Source organism: Chlorocebus sabaeus, chromosome 11, assembly GCF_047675955.1.
Source record: "Chlorocebus sabaeus isolate Y175 chromosome 11, mChlSab1.0.hap1, whole genome shotgun sequence".
Classification (NCBI taxonomy): domain Eukaryota; kingdom Metazoa; phylum Chordata; class Mammalia; order Primates; family Cercopithecidae; genus Chlorocebus; species Chlorocebus sabaeus.
The window spans coordinates 73,572,673-73,590,853 of NC_132914.1; the positions used below are offsets into that span (position 1 = coordinate 73,572,673).

At 37.4% G+C, this 18,181-nt stretch overlaps 2 protein-coding genes across 10 annotated transcripts in view; both read right to left on the reverse strand.

Moving 5' to 3' along the window:
• Positions 1-1,020: 1,020 nt before the first annotated feature.
• BBS10 (Bardet-Biedl syndrome 10) lies at positions 1,021-5,251 on the reverse strand. The gene is made up of 2 exons (XM_008004073.3): positions 4,978-5,251; positions 1,021-4,598 (listed from the first exon to the last, which is right to left on the reverse strand). Exons 1-2 carry the CDS (start codon positions 5,172-5,174, stop codon positions 2,633-2,635), a joined length of 2,163 nt encoding a protein of 720 aa, XP_008002264.3. The 5' UTR covers positions 5,175-5,251; the 3' UTR covers positions 1,021-2,632.
• Positions 5,252-8,598: 3,347 nt separating this feature from the next.
• Positions 8,599-18,181, reverse strand: part of OSBPL8 (oxysterol binding protein like 8) — a 216,489-nt gene continuing 206,906 nt past the window's right edge. For all 9 annotated transcript variants that reach the window (XM_037996779.2, XM_008004084.3, XM_008004082.3 and 6 more), the window contains 3 exons: positions 15,790-15,895; positions 13,382-13,484; positions 8,599-12,791 (listed from right to left, as the gene is read on the reverse strand). In XM_037996779.2, coding sequence (XP_037852707.1) covers positions 12,659-12,791; positions 13,382-13,484; positions 15,790-15,895 — 342 coding nt within the window. In that variant the 3' untranslated portion in view covers positions 8,599-12,658. The remainder of the gene's footprint in view (positions 12,792-13,381; positions 13,485-15,789; positions 15,896-18,181) is intronic.

Here is an 18,181-nt window from a genome sequence, read left to right on the forward strand (position 1 = left end):
AAAAAGAAACGCAGCTGAGAAGTTAATGCGTATTTGTCTTTTCCCTCCCATGGTGCAGCAGATTGTATTTTCCAAAGATAGCTGCCTCAATATATCCCATCCCACATGCTCTTATGATGTGACACTGACACTGTTCCCATTGAGTGGTGGGGCCTGCATTCGTCTCCCTTGAACCTCAGGTGATACTTATGACGGCTAAACAATAGAATACAGCGGAAATTGTCTAGTTAAGCCCAGTCAACCCCCAGAATCACAAGTAAATAACATAATAATTCAAAAAACTAAGTTTTGGGATTATTCATTATGCAGCAGTACAAAATAGAAACATGATCTTGATTTTGATTTTAACTTGTCTTTACATTTTCCTTGGTCTTGATTTTTAAATTTTCATTCAGATTTTACTGTAATTTTGTCTGTTCCTTTTCTTGGGTGGGGGTGGTCTGTTCTTATTGCAGGTCATTTCACATCCTTTGTGGTAGAGGGTATAAGTATAATGTAATTACATTTTTAAAAGTGCTTTCCTATCTAACTCAGTGATGTAAACTCTCTAGTGTCATTCTGTAAATAAGGATAAATCCATGAAAGTTTTACCACTATTTTTAAGGGGTTTCTTTTAATGAAAAGAAAAAGGATTACTTTGTGTAGAGAAGTCCTTTGCCCATGAAAGTTTATAGAAATTATAATCCCATCTATGAGGACCAAATGACTAATTCATTCAACAAATAGGTCCTCAACAGGCATCTATTGTGTGTAAGATATAGACCAAGTGCCAAACATACAAAGACTCAGTCTCACTTCACAACAGGGTTCCCTCGTTCCTGGACTAGTGACTATTTATACCTATTAAATGTTTATCATATGCAAAGCACTGGGCATGCCTGGAAGTCATTAAATGCTTACAGTAATGGAGGAGTGTTTCACACAACCACAAAAAAAGGAAAGTGACTAAATGACCTGAAAGGCAATTTAAAAAAAAAGAAAAAAATTATGCAGCAATATTAAAGTTCATTCATCCATGAATTCAGCAAAAGAGCTCATTTATTCTCTCCATATTCACAGAAACAAAATAATGCATCATATAGCATAAATGTTTAAAAAACCAGAATTATATTTAATATAAAAGATCATGATATTATAGTTTTTAAAATACATTAGTCACCACTTTTTCAACTGTAATGAAAGTTTTTTTCTTCAGTTTTCCTAAGTTCAATCCCAACCCAAGTAAGAACCTGTTGAATAAGTAAATTGGAAACATGTAATTAGAGGAATGAATTAAAGATAACACTGTTTTATTCAACAAGCATTTCTGAATACGTGGAGTAAATATAGCACTGTTTTGGCTATTACAGAGAACTGATAAAGGTAGAAGACACTGTCCTTGTCCATGACAAGATGCATAATGTTATTTACATTGATAAGCTTTTAAAATATGAACATTTGTAAATGAAATAAATTAGAAATAAAAATAAAAAAACACAAATAAACATTAGAAATAAAAATTGCCAAATTATTTGTTACTGTGGAACTCTGGCTATGCACCAAATACAAGAAAAACCAGTAAATACATGAAATATCCTTACAAGCTCTTGGGGTCAGGAGAAAATGAAAGTATTAATTGTATATCCTTTCTAGTATTAACCTTTTACTACAGAAATGAAAGAGTTCACAATGCACAGTTATATTTCAGATAACATATATTCAAAGGTATATTGAAGGTGAAAATCTATCCAAGGTGGCAATAAACCAATGACCACATAAAAGTAAAAATTAATTTTATGCTTTTTGAAAAAAAATTTGAGCCTTTTATTCACTGCTAATTTTATGATTTTCGAAAAAATAATTTGAGCCTTTTATTCACTGCTTTACAAAGTATGAGTAGGGAAAATTAATGCAAGTAATGTATTCAATATTAAAAACAATTAGAATAAGCCTACCCAAATCAGAAATTAAATGATTCTATGAACTAAACATGTAACGATGAAGGAGGGCTGGAGTGAAAAAGATACAGAAGAGTAAAAAGGAGCTACAAAGAAACACCCTACCCTAAACACAGAGGCTAACACAGAGCTGAGACACAGAGGCATAAAATAGGGAAAAAAGACACACTTAGCCAAATCTTGGCTTCCCCTCTAGATTTGTTCCATAAAGTAATTTAATATTTGCATCTGGTCTGGCGACCTTAGTGCCTTTCTTCTAAAGACTTTTAAAGTTACACTATTTTCCTAAGCAGACTGAACTGACTTTAGAATCGGTGGTCACATGCCTGCTTTACTTGGCTTGAGTTAGATGAAAAGTTTGGTTAAAAACTTCTGTGTTGACCGGGCGCGGTGGCTCACGCCTGTAATCCCAGCACTTTGGGAGGCCGAGACGGGCGGATCACAAGGTCAGGAGATCGAGACCATCCTGGCTAACACGGTGAAACCCCGTCTCTACTAAAAATACATTTAAAAAAATGAGCCGGGCGTGGTGGCGGGCACCTGTAGTCCCAGCTACACGGGAGGCTGAGGCAGGAGAATGGTGTGAACCCGGGAAGCGGAGCTTGCAGTGAGTGGAGATTGTGCCACTGCACTCCAGCCTGGGTGACAAAGCAAGACTCCGTCTCAAAAAAAAAAAAAAAAAAAAACTTCTGATGTTATAGTTCATCTTCTGAATCTTGATTGTGAACTTTCTGAGGGTGTCTCTTAACAGTGATTACCAAGTCAATGGTTAATATTTTTGTCAAACACTGAAGGACTGAAGTTAGTAGCTGGTATTTACCTGTTACTGATTCCAAACCTGTCTGACTGCTTACCAAGGGTTGATTGGTTTGCAGTGCATGGACAGCTCTTATATATATATGTGGAAAGCTGTACTTTCCTGTTTTAGATTTATAAAGGACTCTGGGAATGCCTAAAAGTGCATTAGCTATTATCATACTAACCATGGTTTCTTCTGATTGATGGCATTTTTTGGCATAGTTGAGAAGATAGTAATGTAACAAGATCTCAAAATTACCACCTACGGGCAAAACACAACCAGCTGGCATAGATGAGGAAAGGTAACTCTGGGAAGCACCCATATTCTGTAACTTATAACTCACTGGTAACATGCTTCCCTTTCCAGTAATATTTGTGACTTGTAAATTTTCATAAGAAATGTCTATTCTATTGTTTCCTCTTGTTGAATAAGCAGTGGAATTGTTTTTGAGTAATGGTTCATAATCATCAGTTAGCCTGTTTCTTTCCAAAGACAAACATTTCAGCGTTTCATCTGTTTGGAATGTATCTGTTGGGGTTGAATACGGAATATATGTTTCTAATTCTACATCTGAAATTACCAAATTAGAATGTACTTTTAAATATGTTTGAGTTTTTTCCAATTCATCTTTGTTCTCTACAACTGTGTCCTGATAAGGCCTCTGTATTGAGCCCTTACCAGTATCTGGTGCTTGATAACTTTCTCCACTGTTCTTATAAATAAAAAGACTTGAAGTGCCATTTTGGTCACTGGTTTGTGTCATGTAATTTAGATCAAGGTCTTTAAATAATTGCCGAAGCATTTTAAATGCTCCATGTAAAGCATCCTCATGTTGTTCAATGAGACCCTGCACTGGTCCACAAAGAACTACACAGTGTGGTATAAATGTACACGTGCCAATCAAGCCAAGATGAACGTATCTTTTGGATCTGAGGATAAGAGGTTTACAAAATTTCACCAAAGCAGTGTTAGATATTTCACACTGTGAAAAGGCCTGTGGTGGTACAAATGGAGAAAGACCAATGATCCTCTGGATAAGAGAAACTTCTGATGATGATAAACACTCAACCACTGATATGCCATTCACCCCTGCATAATAAATAACTAAATCTGGTTGTTTCACACTAGATAGGAGCAATTTTACATTCTGACTACGTAGATGTTTCATTATTGCTTTTGTCTTTTCCATAATCCAAAATTGAGATGTTTGAAACTGTGCTTCTGAATTTAGAATAAACTCTGACCCAGAAGTGGAAAAAAGAGGCTGAATGGTTTCTGTTACTATCACCATTCGTATGTCACCATCTGCTGGGCAGTACACAGAAAAATCTTTCTGAAGCACAAGACCAGCTATGATCCTGGAATCTGAAACAGGAAGGCCAGTGACACCAACATTCAGCTCTACAAAATAGTCATCCACTAACTCAAACACATCAATCTCAGTTTTACAAGTCATACACTTGAAAAAGTAGTCACACATCAACTGTGAAATAAATTTGTGATTATTTCTTCCCACTCTTCCACAAAAGTATGCTTCTAAGAGTAACTCTAAAGAGCTCCTACACAATGTTCTCTCTTTAGCAGATGAAAAGATAGACAAAAAGTGTCTACTTAGGTACTGGTCCATAATACCGTCTAATATTTGTGTCTGAAACGTTACGAGAGCCTGGGAAATAAATTTCCACTGACAACAATTTTTCCAATACCTTCCATGGGTTTGAATGTTTTCACACATCAAAGGATCCTTTTCTCTGTCTGTGACTGCATGAAGTCCTCTAAGCAAATGGCAAAGAAAGATAATAAATGTTTTTGCACCATCTCCTGTTTTTTTGAGATGACTGGAAACACAGTCCACTATCATCCTGCACAAAAAAGAAATAAAGCAACTCATTTTCAAAAGGCCGGCTTCCCACATCTTAAATTAAAATCATGTTTACACAGCCATAAGTATAAAATGAGAATATTGTTCCTTTGATACATCCTTAGTTTTTTCCTTTCTTGGAAAAAATTGTGCTCTATTCCCAGATTCTACGGTTGGGTGGAGTGGGGAGAAGTGGTCTTGGGAGTTGATAAGATTTGGGGTAAAGGAGTGTTCCCTTGGGCAGGGCTCTAATTCCGAGCAGACAGCGATTTCACCCGAGGTCAGTCTTTCCAAGTACGTATAGCCTCAGGATGGGACAAGAGGTCCACAGAGGCTGCCTGGGGTGCCCAGCTACAGGCTAGCGTGTGGGACGCGGGTACCTGGCTATGGGATGCTGTAAGTGTAGCGCCTCCAGGAGGCGGCCTCCATTCCGGCTGAGAAGCACCTCGCCAGTCGGCTTCGTACACAAAACCTGCCGTCCCTCGGGCCCCATGCAGCAGCTTACGATGGCTTCCAGCACCTCGGCCACCTGCAACGCCGCCTTCACAGACCCTGTGGCGGCCATAGAACTTAGCATCTGGGCCGCTTCCCCTTTTTGGCCGGCTTGCAGAACACCGGGGCCGACCGAAAAAAGGGGCGGGAACGGCCGGAAACGGAATAGGCGGGGAGAAAACCCGGAAGCCGGTAACACGGCTTCTTGGTTGGGCGAGAGGGCTGCCCTTCTGTCCGGTTGGTGGAAAAGCCCCGCAGCTTTGCCAGGTGGGGTGAGCTGCCCTGTTGTCTGCGAAGACAGATAAAAAGACTAGGATTTCCAGCAGCTGTACCAGGAACGGCAACCCTAAGCCCTTCCCCGACTCCCTAGGTGAATTCATTTCCCTCCAGTGGCGTCCGCTGCCCCCAAATCCCTTAGTCTCCCGAGAAACTTTCTTCCAAAGTCAGCAGGGTATTGGGGTCTGCGCGAAGGAGAGGGCACCCCGGTTGGAACTCAGCTGGCTTTCATCCCCTGCCAGAAGCTGCTTGTTCCGGGGCAAAACCTCTGCCTTGGATTCACGCATGTTCTGTCCACATTCTCCACGAATTGGTCTCCTTACCGTCACGGAAATAATTTGTAGATGTAGGACAGGTGAGGAGAGCCTAGCTGCAGCCGTGAATTGCAGGCTTTATGTCCGCTGCAGAGGCTTTACCACATTTCCTTAACTCAGGTATCACAATAAAACTCTAGACACCACAGAGATATTAAGCAGAAATGATGAGAAGATTCCATTTATTTATTTATTTTATTTTTTTTTTGAGATGGAGTCTCGCTCTGTCGCCCAGGCTGGAGTGCAGTAGTGCAGTCTCGGCTGACTGCAACCTACGTCTCCCGGGTTCAAGCGATTCCCGTGCCTCAGCCTCCCAAGTAGCTGGGATTACAGGCCTACGCCACTGTGCCCGGCCAATATTTGTATTTTTAGTAGAGAAGGGGATGTCACCATGTTGACCAGGCTGGTTTCAAACTCCTGACCCGAATGATCCACCTGCCAGGGCCCTTCAGAGTGTTGGGATTACAGGCATGAGCCACCGCACCAGGCCGATGTGAAGATTTAAATCCATTAGTCGCGTTGGTGATCAACAGTATGCTTTAAAACACATGGCCAAGGATTAGTGTATATAATCCAAAGACAGAAAATACTGTCTCTTATATTACAACCCTTTTTTTTTTTTTTTTTTTAAAGAGACGAGGTCTCACTCTGCCGCCCAGGCTGGAGTGCAGTGGCTCCATCATAGCTCACTGCAGCTCCGAATTCCTGAGCTTGTGATCCTCCTGTCTTAGCCTTCAAGTTGCTTTGTGCCTCACTACACCCGGTTATTTTCTTTTTTAGTAGCGACAGGCTCTCCCTATGTTGCCCAGGCTGATCTTGAATTTCTGGCCTCAAGTGATCCTCCAGACTTGGCCTTCTAAAGTTTTAGGATTACAGGCATGAGCCACCTTCCTTGGCCTAAAACACAGGCACTTGAGTATGGGCTTTGGATTCAGACCTGGGTTTGCTCTGTCATTTCCTTACCTGTGGCATTCACCAAGTATCCTCTTTGACCTCTGCTTTTCTCATCTTTAAAAACAATGGGCCTGGTGTGGTGGCTCATGGCTGTGATTCCAGCACTTTGGGAGGCCGAGGCAGGCAATCACAGGAAGCCAAGAGTTCAAGACCAGCATGGCCAACATAGCGAAATCCCGTCTCTTCTAAAAACACAAAAATTAGCTGGGCATGGTAGTGCATGCTTGTAATCCCAGCTACTCTGGAGGCTGAGGCATGAGAATTGCTTGAACTCGGGAAGGGAGGTTGCGGTGAGCGGAGATCGCACCACTGCACTCCAGCCTGGGCGACAGAGCCAGACCTTGTCTCAAAACAAAACAATCCCCGCCAAAAAAACCAATGGAGATAATATATATAAAATAAAAATCTCAAAAGGTTTTGAGGAGGTCTAGAGAATGTTCACTAAACACTGCATAGTGCCTGGCATAGTTAGCACTCAACATTCAAATACTTATATTACACCTGTTTCAGGAAAAGGGTCCCAATCCAGACCCCAAGAGAGGGTTCTTGGATCTCATGCAAGAAATAATTCAGGGCGAGTCCATAAAGTGAAAGCAAGTTTATTAAGAAGAATAAAATAATGGCTACTCCACAGGCAGAGCAGCCCCAAGGGCTGCTGGTTGCCCATTTTTATGGTTATTTCTTGATGATATGCTAAACATGTTAGGGGTGGATTATTCACGCCTCCCCTTTTTAGACCATATAGCGTAACTTCCTGACATTGCCATGACATTTGTAAACTGTCATGGCGCTGATGGGAGTGTAGCAGTGAGGAAAACCAGAGGTCACTCTCGTGGCCATCTTGGTTTTGGTGGGTTTTAGCCAGCTTTACTGCAACCTGTTTTATCAGCAAGGTCTTTGTGACCTGTATCTTGTGCCAACCTCCTATCTCATCCTGTGACTTAGAATGCCTTAATCGTTTGGGAATGCAGCCTAGTAGATCTTAGCCTCATTTTACCCAGCTCCTATTCAAGATGGAATTGCTCTGGTTCAGACACCTCGGACACACCCACCAAATTACTGTGGTAGGTCACCACTCTCCTGGTTTATTATTCCCACAAGTGATATTTTGTGAGATGCAGAAGATTCAACTAGCATAACAGCACAACATACATCATCTAGAGTAGAAACATGCCAATATTAGCAAGAAAATGATCTTGTAGATGTTTCACTGAGGTTGGACAATGAGGGGCCCGTTTTCCTTAATCCTTATTGCTATGAACAAGATAGGAGGAACCGGCAGGCCCTCCCATCTTTTTCTCCCCAATTAAACCAAACCAAACCAAATGACAGCCAGAAGCAATTGGACCCTGAGCAAAGAGCAAGAATGGGAAGAAAGGAGGGTGGGGGAAAACCAGAGAGGAATGATGCCTCGGAACTCATCTGATGTTGACTTGGTATGGACTAATAGGTGATCTGAGGGGGGTTAAAAAAAAAAAAAAAAAAACCTTTCATATGGATTTCGTGTATGTTTAACAGTAGGGTTTTTTTCTGGTGCTACTCGGGTTACATTACTCAATATAGATTCAAGCAGTGGATTATATTCCTGACATTTAGAAGTGAAGTGCTACTAGAGTTCTATTTAGGTGTACTATGGAGATACAGATTCAAACTTGTGTTTTTACTCTTAAAGTAACAGTGGGCTACCACTCTTACTCTGTAGCTTTTGGAGACATTCAACCCCTCTGAGCCTCAGCGTCTTCATGTATAAAATCTGGCTAACTTCCTCTTAAAGTTCTCATAGAGGATTCGAGGAGAATGAATATAAAGCACCAAGCAAAGCATACTTCAGGGATTCTCACTGTTGAATCCCTTTCAAGTCCTTTGCCATCCTTTGCAGCTATCCCTATCCCCCTAAAAGGGGGGATTAAAACAAATTAGCACTAATTTAGTCACCATATTGTATTGAAAGTCACTTGATCACCGTTTGCTTTTTTTAAAAAATTTTATTTAGAAGCCTACTTGTAGAAGTTAGCATAATTTTATGGATTATTAGAAAAATTCAATTCTTTTCTCTCTGCAAACAGTTATAATAGGTTAGGAATAATAGATTAGAAATGTACTACATTACAAAACAGTAGCCTATAACTATCTGTACATTTACTGTGCACCTTAAGGAAAAGAATTTGACAGTGTGCTGTACTTACACTGCAGGTAACATATTTTTATTCTATCACACAAAACTGACCAGTGGTAGTGCTTGTATTTATAAATGGCCATTAAACAGAATATTTAAACTCAGATGTATATTTAGCATGCTAAAAAGTGAAAAAAATTTCAGCTGAAGTTCTGTGGCTCATCAATTCAAATGTTTCATGACATTTTTTTCTTTAAATGAAAAATTTTGATATTGTAAAACAAATTACATAAATGCAAAAAGATATTTTCTAAATTTTTAGAAAGAATATTCACATTCATTTTGTCACGGGTTTCGTGTGGCTCCTGTAAATATATTAATCATATTAAGACGACACTGGTCCTATACAATTTTAACAGTCCATCTTCAATTAAAAACTGTAATAAAAATAAACAGTATGTAAAGAGTAACAAAAAGTAAATTAAATATACTAAACTCACACAACAGGTAGAATAAAATGAAACCAAATTACATAATGGCAGGTTATACATTTTAAAGAATCTCTTTCCACTTAGTCAAATAAGATAGAAACTGAAATGTAAACTTACTGATTTCTGTGGGATTTTCCCCACTGGTTCAAATTGGAAAATTTGATATAAATCTAGTATTTTATTTCTGTACATTTAATATGATTCAATATAATCTGCAGTCTCATGTATGGCTTATCAATAATGCCATCATCACTGTATGTCAAACAGAAAACCTCACTGCTTACTAGAAATGCTAAACACTGGAAAAAATGGAATTTTATACATTTGTTTTCTTAAATTTTGACAGATATTCTTCAAAAAGTTAAAACTGCCTTCCACAAAATTTTGTGTGTATATGGCACAAGTTAACAGCCAAAAAGTGTGAAATCCATCGAAAAGGCACTGTTAACAATACTCAGAATAATCTGACAAGTCTACATCAATGTCTGAGTAAAGAATAGGTAAATAGACAAACCCTTATAAAAGATAGCATTATTGTTTAAATATAGCTATATAAAAAGAAATGAAGTGACACACAGAAATGACCCTTTTATGACAATTAAGCCTATAAACACCTTGAATCATATTATAGTTCTGTAACACAAAAAAATGACAAAAATATTTTCTTAAAGGCACAAAAGCATGAATATTAAATGAGAGTTGTATTTTACAAGGCCAACTTTTCAATGGAATGCAATTACCAACTGAGCTGTGACAAAGAGTACACTGTACCTTTATAACTGATATAAAACAAAAAAGTACTAACATGAAATATAAGTAAAATATCTATTGCTGTAACTTAACATTTCACATGCTCTATGTATTTTTTTTTTTTTTTTTTTTACATGTCCTGGGCCAGCTACATCTTACTAAATGGTGATGGCATAGTACATTTAACAGCTAAAAAGAAAATGCACATGTGAATAATTATTACTCAGTTAAATTTTCATGTAGGAAAATAACATTTGGATAAATGAAAAAAACTAGTCATAAATCCTAGAAACCCTCAGGAGGCTCTCAGACAACTTGGAACCGTAAATCACATTATGAATCCATGTGTGAAGGAAGATTAATTTCAGGCAAGTAACATTCAAAGTCAATTACATATATGGCTACAAAGTTAGTAATTATGTGTTTTAAAGATTCATATAACTAAGTCTAGTACAAGCACTGATCTAAAATTAAGCCACCAATTCCTGAGTTTTGTGTTCAGTTCATAGAAAGAAACTCATACAACTAAAAGCATAAGAGGACTATTAGATTAGATGCATGCTTTTAGTGTATAAGGAACAGTCATGAATAACCCTGCTCTTTCTTAAGAAATAGTTTTTGACTCTTTGGGTAAGAACCCATAACATTTGCTCTAAAAAGAAATTTTAAAAATAAAGAACATAACTACCTATTTAGTCTTAGAAGATACCCATACAAATAAAATATTATTTGGACCAAATGAAAACAACATACACGTGGATAAGACCAAAGTCCTAAGAGGTGGGTCACCAATAAAAAAAAATGTTAACAAGGTTTAATGATGAAATGATTTTTGTGATAAGCCAATCAAGTTGTATGTAATTAACTAAACAATAAAAAAGATGAAACTGTACAATATTTACAGAATATCATATATCAATGAATAGGCAGAGTGTAACAGAATGTGAATACAAAAATTATATTGACAAATACAAAATATAACCAAAACTCTATTTGTTCTAATGTCATGAAAACACTGGGTATATTTATGCTTTTATCAATTTAAAACATCCTGTCACATGTACATATGGAATACAGCATTATTTTGCCAACAAAACATGGGAAATGGTTCTTCATAGAAACCTAAGGATACTTGAGATAGCTATATTGATTAGGGAAAAAAGCAGGCTCTTTTTATCATTTTGGTTTTCATAATTTACCAATCAACCCTTGTATTTATCATGGCATAAATGATTGTAATTTTACCATTTCACAGCCTCCTCCTACAGAAAGGCAAATGTGGTGGGGGTGATTATTCTCTCTGACCTTCATTTTCATTAAAAAACATTTCAAAATCTATACTTTCAGGATTTAAGATATATTTAGAACAACATATTCCTAAACCTAACTACCTTGGCAAAAATTGCTTTCGAGGAATATAAATATTTCTGTAAAAATACAAAGTCAAAATATTAAACTGAAGAAACAAACAAAAAAAACTTAGTTTGCCTTAGCCTGAACAATAGGAATCTTAAAGAATTGTGGTTTTGCCACAGAAAGAAGTTACTAAGAAGAGGGAGGATAATAAAAAATTAAACTTCAGAACTTGATACTCTTCGTAAATACTCAACTTATTGCACATTTTACAAAAACCAATTTTAATGTTCACATAAAGGCCACCACACAGTGTCTTTTCTTATTGCCTTTCTCTTTTTGGTTTTTGAAGTAAAATACTGGCTATAATTTTTTGTATCCTGCTTATTCACTGAACACATTAGAGTCTAAAGCTAAAATAAGTTTTCATAATGAAAAAACATGAATTATCAGCACTTCAAATGCCCTACAAACATCTCTAGAATTTGGCCTATGTTATGAACCAGCTGACTTAAGAAAAACAAAAGAAAGAAAAAAGGACAGCAATCAATTTTGACCACATTTTTTTCAGCAAGTGCTTAAGGTGGTACTATAATCAATCCAAGTAGTTGCACACCAGTGTTTTTATACTGATGTAAACAAAAGTATATATATTTACCTGGATCTATAAATATTAAATTCTAGGGGTTAAAAAAAATCTTATGTAAACTTTTTAAAAAGCAATTTGCCATTTATCTCTCTCAGTGTATTCATTTTGACTATTCATACTTTTTCTTTCCTTCTAAGAAGACAATTGAGCTGAGTGCTTTGCAAATGATTTTAACAGTAGTGTATTGAATTAATTATGTCTATTTTCCCATCATTTCTCAATCTGTAATTCCTTACTGATAAAAGTTTTGTGCCTGTTTTATGAAGAAAATAGATTACATATAAGATTGATAGCATTTTTTGTTATGAACAATGTTAACATTATATCTCAGAACATACTATAGAATACAAAGACTACTGTCAGGTAAGAGTACATAAGAGACAATTGTGTATACATGTGGGTTTATTATACTCACATGTAGACACATTCTCACAAAAGCTAGAAATGTCCTGGCACTTAACACATAGCTCACTTTAATAATCAAATAGGATAGCTCTTGTTTCAGTGTGAAGATAAAAGATACGAAAAGTCAATACCTCTACATTTATCTCCTAGGTTTTTTGTTTTCAGAATATTGTGATTTTTAATAAAGACGAAACCAACTTGAACACTGGTCCCAGGCCAAATCAGATCTTTCTAGTTCACTGATTCAATGGCAGAGAACTTCTACTTGAACATGAAGTTTATTATGACTTGAAGCAAAATCAGGAGGAAAATGATGAAGTAGTCTTTTTGTTGCAGAAAATAATCTGTGGCAGGTGTGCTTGAAACTAAATGATTTCGAAGAGCCATAATATTTCTACAAAAATAAGCAACAACAAATTTTATAATGATTTGCCAGAAATGTTGGCATAGAGCCCACAATTTGATATTATACACTCACAGAGCACTTAATAATTTTTAGTTGCTGGGTAATGGGGTGGTATGTAGGGGCTGGGGGAGGGGTCTGAGACTGCAAAGAGGAATATTTAAGGGCTCAAAGAGTGAATATTTACCCACTGTTATGGATGCATTTCAGTATTTCAACTGATGCATTCCAATGAAATTATAGCCATGCACAGAAGGGACTATAGAGGCCTTTGTTAACTGACTTTCTCAGAAACAACCCCACCTCCACAGGCAACTCAGCTACATTCCTAGCATACTACAGGAGTAAATAAAGTGATTCCAATTCTACCCTCACAGAGAAAAAACAACCTCTCCTCCCTTCCCAAGTATTTTAGTGATGGAGGAATTTCATAAGTGTCAAACATCAGGTGACAGAAACTAACATTCTATTTTAACTTAGCTAAATGTTATAAAAATATGAAGTTTGTATATGATTTCCCACATAACAGGATTCTTAACTACTCCTTGGTCTCAAAGGAATAGTAACTGTTAGTATATTACCTTTTAATTTCTTCCTGTGTTTGTTTTATAGATTCGATGGAACTCTGAATGTCTCCCAGTTCTATTCCTTTCTTTCTTCTTGTACTTGGTTTTACTGATTGAGCTAAAAAGACATTTAGAATGAAGTTGAAACTATAAAAATAATCTACAGTTCAATTTAATGTTTCTCATGTAATAAAAATTTTCCTGGGCATTTGTTTTTGTAGCCTAGAGGTTAGCAGAGTAATATGAATACTCTGCACTTTTGAAGTTTCAAACACATCATTGCAACACTAGAACACTAAAAATATATATAAAGAACTACACATCAGTTGAATTTTGGATGTCACCAGTTTTATTTTTTAACTAATTAAAACAGAAATAATTCATTAGAAAATATAAATTAACTTGAAGAAGGTATTACTCTTTTCTGTTCCTTGCCCATTTGCCTACCTCTGAAGAAGTCAGCTTCTTGAGCCCTTTTTTCAATATTTTATTGTTAGTGTTTAGTTACCCAAACTTTAAATCCCTTTCGACACTTCTGCAAATTTTTACTGCCAATCAGCAAGCTGTATATGTTTTTCCAAATTCCCTCTCATATGCATTCCTTCCTTTCCATTTTGGTTCAGATCCTACTTAACCTCTCTACAAGTCTCAGCTTTCTCACTTTAAAAATAGGGATAATAATACCAGACTTCACAGGGTTGTTATAAGGTGTATTGAACATACAGTCTGGCACATATTAATTACTCAGTAAATGTCTGCTGATACATTATAGTTATATACTAAAGTGGATGACAGAGTGAATTAAGGAGCCAAAAAATCTGCATATATAACATACATATACCTACTTATGGGGTATGTGACCTTAGGCAGGTTAACTTGTGTCTCAGTTTCTTTTCTTATAAAATGGGAATAACAATAATACAACCAATACTCTCTTCTAACACATTGGGATGCCATGTGACTCCTGCTTTTAAATCCTTATTTGTTTCATTCCTCTAACTACCGGAGTATGTTACCTCACCCCACTCCCCAAGCCTAGACTGCTATAATCCATTAGAAATCCTAATAATTCATCAGAATTCTAAGAACTTTCCCTCGAACTGAATTGAGCTCCCGCTCCTTTAAACTGGTTATCGCTTGTCATCTAATTTCTTAGTAATCTACCATTTATTCACCTCTAGTGTTATCTTTATAGGTTAAAATGGGCTCCGTAGTTCAGTGTAAACTCAGTAGAGATTATGGCCTAAAGTTTTTTTTTTCTTTTTTTTTGTGATAATATCACAAACATCACTTTAATCCTTTCATGATTATATCTCAAGGTAGTTCAAGATAGTGTACACATTATCTGACTCGAATAAGAATGGAGTACAATTTAATCTAGCAGTTCCTAAGTTTTATATTTTTATTGTCTGTCACTTCCCAACACTACAGCAATATATTCTGGAAATGAAAAACATTTTTGAAGCATGGAAGTGAGCTCAAAGCCCAAAAAATGCTTCTGAATTCAATCTAGGGAACCATCAACAATTTTTCAGAGGTTAACAAGGCATGCTGGGCGCGGTGGCTCAAGCCTGTAATCCCAGCACTTTGGGAGGCCGAGACGGGCGGATCACGAGGTCAGGAGATCGAGACCATCCTGGCTAACACAGTGAAACCCCGTCTCTACTAAAAACACAAAAAACTAGCCGGGGGAGGTGGCGGGCGCCTGTAGTCCCCGCTACTCGGGAGGCTGAGGCAGGAGAATGGCGTAAACCCGGGAGGCGGAGCTTGCAGTGAGCTGAGATCCGACCACTGCACTCCAGCCCGGGCGACAGAGTGAGACTCCGTCTCAAAAAAAAAAAAAAAAAACAAAAAACAAAAAACAAGGCATAAGAGGTAGCTATTACCTACAGTGTGGTTTTTTTTTTTTTTTGAGACAGGGTCTAACTTTGTCACCTAGGCTGGAGTTCAGTAGTGCGATCTCGGCTCAGTGCATCTTCTCCCTCCTGGGTTCAAGCAATTCTCGTGCCTCAGGCTCCCAAGTAGCTGGGATTACAGGTGTGCACCACCGCACCTGGCTAATTTTTTCCTATTTTTAGTAGAGACGGGGTTTCGCCATGTGGGCCAGTTTGTTCTTGAACTCTTGGCCTCAAGTGATCTGCCCACCTTGGCGTCCCAAAGTACTGTGATTACAGGCGTGAGCCACCACGCCCGCCCTAGAGTGTGGTTTTTATTTAGGTGTCTCCCCTTTTTCATTTTCTGTTTCTTTACCTTGCGTCCTTGTCTCACAACTTACCTATGATCTAGAATCGCTTTTGTACCTCAACCCTGCCCCAACCAAATCATGTAACTTCTTGAGTTAATATGAAAAACCATATTCATATCAAATTGTGTAGTAATTAAAAAAAATTAGACTCTCATTAGTCTGCAATAAATATTTTTACCTTCACTTCCAGAGGAGTCTTGGATGTCAGGTTCTGGGGAGGAATAGCCTTTTGCTACTTTCTTCTGTTGCCTGGTTGGCTTATGTTTCATTTTGGGGACATTAACCTAAAGAAAAAAATAACTATTTTGTGAATTTGCACTGTATTTTGGACTGAAGACCAATTGTGTACAACTGTCAAAATTATCTGCACATAGGCATGATATTCAGAAAAAAAAGACAACAATGAAATAGTCTAATTCAAACTTAACAAAGGTGATACGCTTATGCAATCAAATGATCTTATTTTAATAGGAAGTAATTTGGCACAAATGTCAAAAAGTAAAATACACAACAAAGAGTATACCCAGTCTCTCACACTAAAGAGGTACCCATCACTATCAGTTTATATCCAGGGATATTTTTATGTATACATAAACAAATACGAATATAGATCCCCCTACCTCTGACTGCACCAGCTAGTATCTCTAGTAGAATGTTAAGTAATAGTGTGTATAAATTATATTTATCTTGTTCCTGATGTTAGAAACATTCCCACTAAACGATGCTGGGTTTCCAGTAAAACTGTTTATTTACTTTTAATCACATCTGGGTAGTACAGAAAGTATCTTATAATAAATAAAAATGATACTATTATTTTGTAGAGCATTATTTTAACTTATTGAAAGCATTTAAATGGATGCACAAGATTCAAAACTATACGAAACCATCAACTATGACTAAATTTTCCTTAGAATAATAAACTTTGGACTCTATCCTATTAATAGATTTGTAATTTTGGTGTTCAGTATTAAACTTAAAAACCTAAATGCAAGATTAGAAACTAGAATCAGAAAGACAAGATGTATTAGTCCATTTTTATGCTGCTAATAAAGACATTCCTGAGACTGGGACGAAAAGGAGGTTCAATTTGACTTATAGTTCCACATGTCTGCGGAGGTCGCAAAATCATGGCAGATGGCAAAAGGCACTTCTTACATGGTGGCAGCAAGACAGAATGAGGAAGATGCAAAACTGGAAACCTCTGATAAAACCATCAGATCCCGTGAGACTTATTCACTACCACAAGAACAATATAATATGGGGGAAACAGCCCCCATGATTCAAATGATCTCCCACCAAGTCCCTCCCACAACACGTGGGAATTATGGGAGTACAATTCAAGATGAGACTTGGGTGGGGACAGAGCCAAATCATATCATTCTACCCCTAGCCCCACCAAATCTCATGTCCTCACATTTCAAAACCAATCATGCCTTCCCAAGAGTCCCCCAAAGTCTTAATTCATTTTAGGTTCTTAGAGACCTACAAAGAGACTTAGACTCTCACACAGTAATAGTGGGAGCCTTTAACACTCCACTGTAAATATTAAATCAACGAGACAGAAAATTAACAAGGATATTTAGGACTTGAACTCAGCCCTGGATCAAGCAGCCCTAATAGATATCTACATAACTCTCCACCCAAAATCAACAGAATACGCATTCTTCTCAGCACCACATCACACATATACTAAAACTGACCATATAATTGGAAGTAAAACACTCCTCAGCAAATGCAAAAAAACGGAAATCATAACAAAAAGTCTCTCAGACCACAGCGCAATCAAATTAGAACTCAGGATTAAGAAACTCACTGAAAACCACACAACCACCTGGAAACTGAATAACCTGCTCTTGAATGACTACTGGGTAAATAACGAAATTAAGCCAGAAACAAGTAAGTTCTTTGAAACCAATGAGAACAAAGATACAACGTACCAGAATCTCTGGGACACAGCTAAAGCAGTGTGTAGAGGGAAATTTATAGCACTAAATGCCCACAGGAGAAAGTGGGAAAGATCTGAAATCAACACCCTAACATCACAATAAAAAGAACTAGAGAAGCAAGAGCAAACAAATTCAAAAGCTAGCAGAAGACAAGCAATAACTAAGATCAGAGCAGAACTGAAGGAGATACAGACATGAAAAACCCTTCAAAAAAATCAATGAATCCAGGAGCTGGTTTTTTGAAAAGATTAACAAAACAGACCACTAACCAGACTAATAAAGAAGAAAAGAAAGAAGAATCAAATACACACAATAAAAAATGATAAAAGGGAGGTCACCACTAATCCCACAGAAATACAAACCACCATCAGAGGATACTATAAACACCTCTACGCAAATAAACTAGAAAATCTAGAAGAAAGAATAAATTCCTGGACACATCCACCCTCCCAAGACTAAACCAGGAAGAAGTCGAATCCCTCAATAGACCACTAACAAGTTCTGAAATTGAGGCAGCAATTAATAGCCTACCAAACCAAAAAAAGCCCAGGACCAGACGGATTCACAGCTGAATTCTACCCGAGGTACAAAGAGGAGCTGGTACCATGCCTTCTGAAACTATTC

Bases quoted from the DNA above. Each gene is read 5' to 3' on its own strand.
- BBS10 (XM_008004073.3), bottom strand. From the start codon at position 5,174: ATGCTAAGTTCTATGGCCGCCACAGGGTCTGTGAAGGCGGCGTTGCAG. The intron at 4,599-4,977 runs GTACCCGCGTCC...TTTTTTGTGCAG, and splicing joins TTACAGCATCCCATAGCCAG to GATGATAGTGGACTGTGTTT.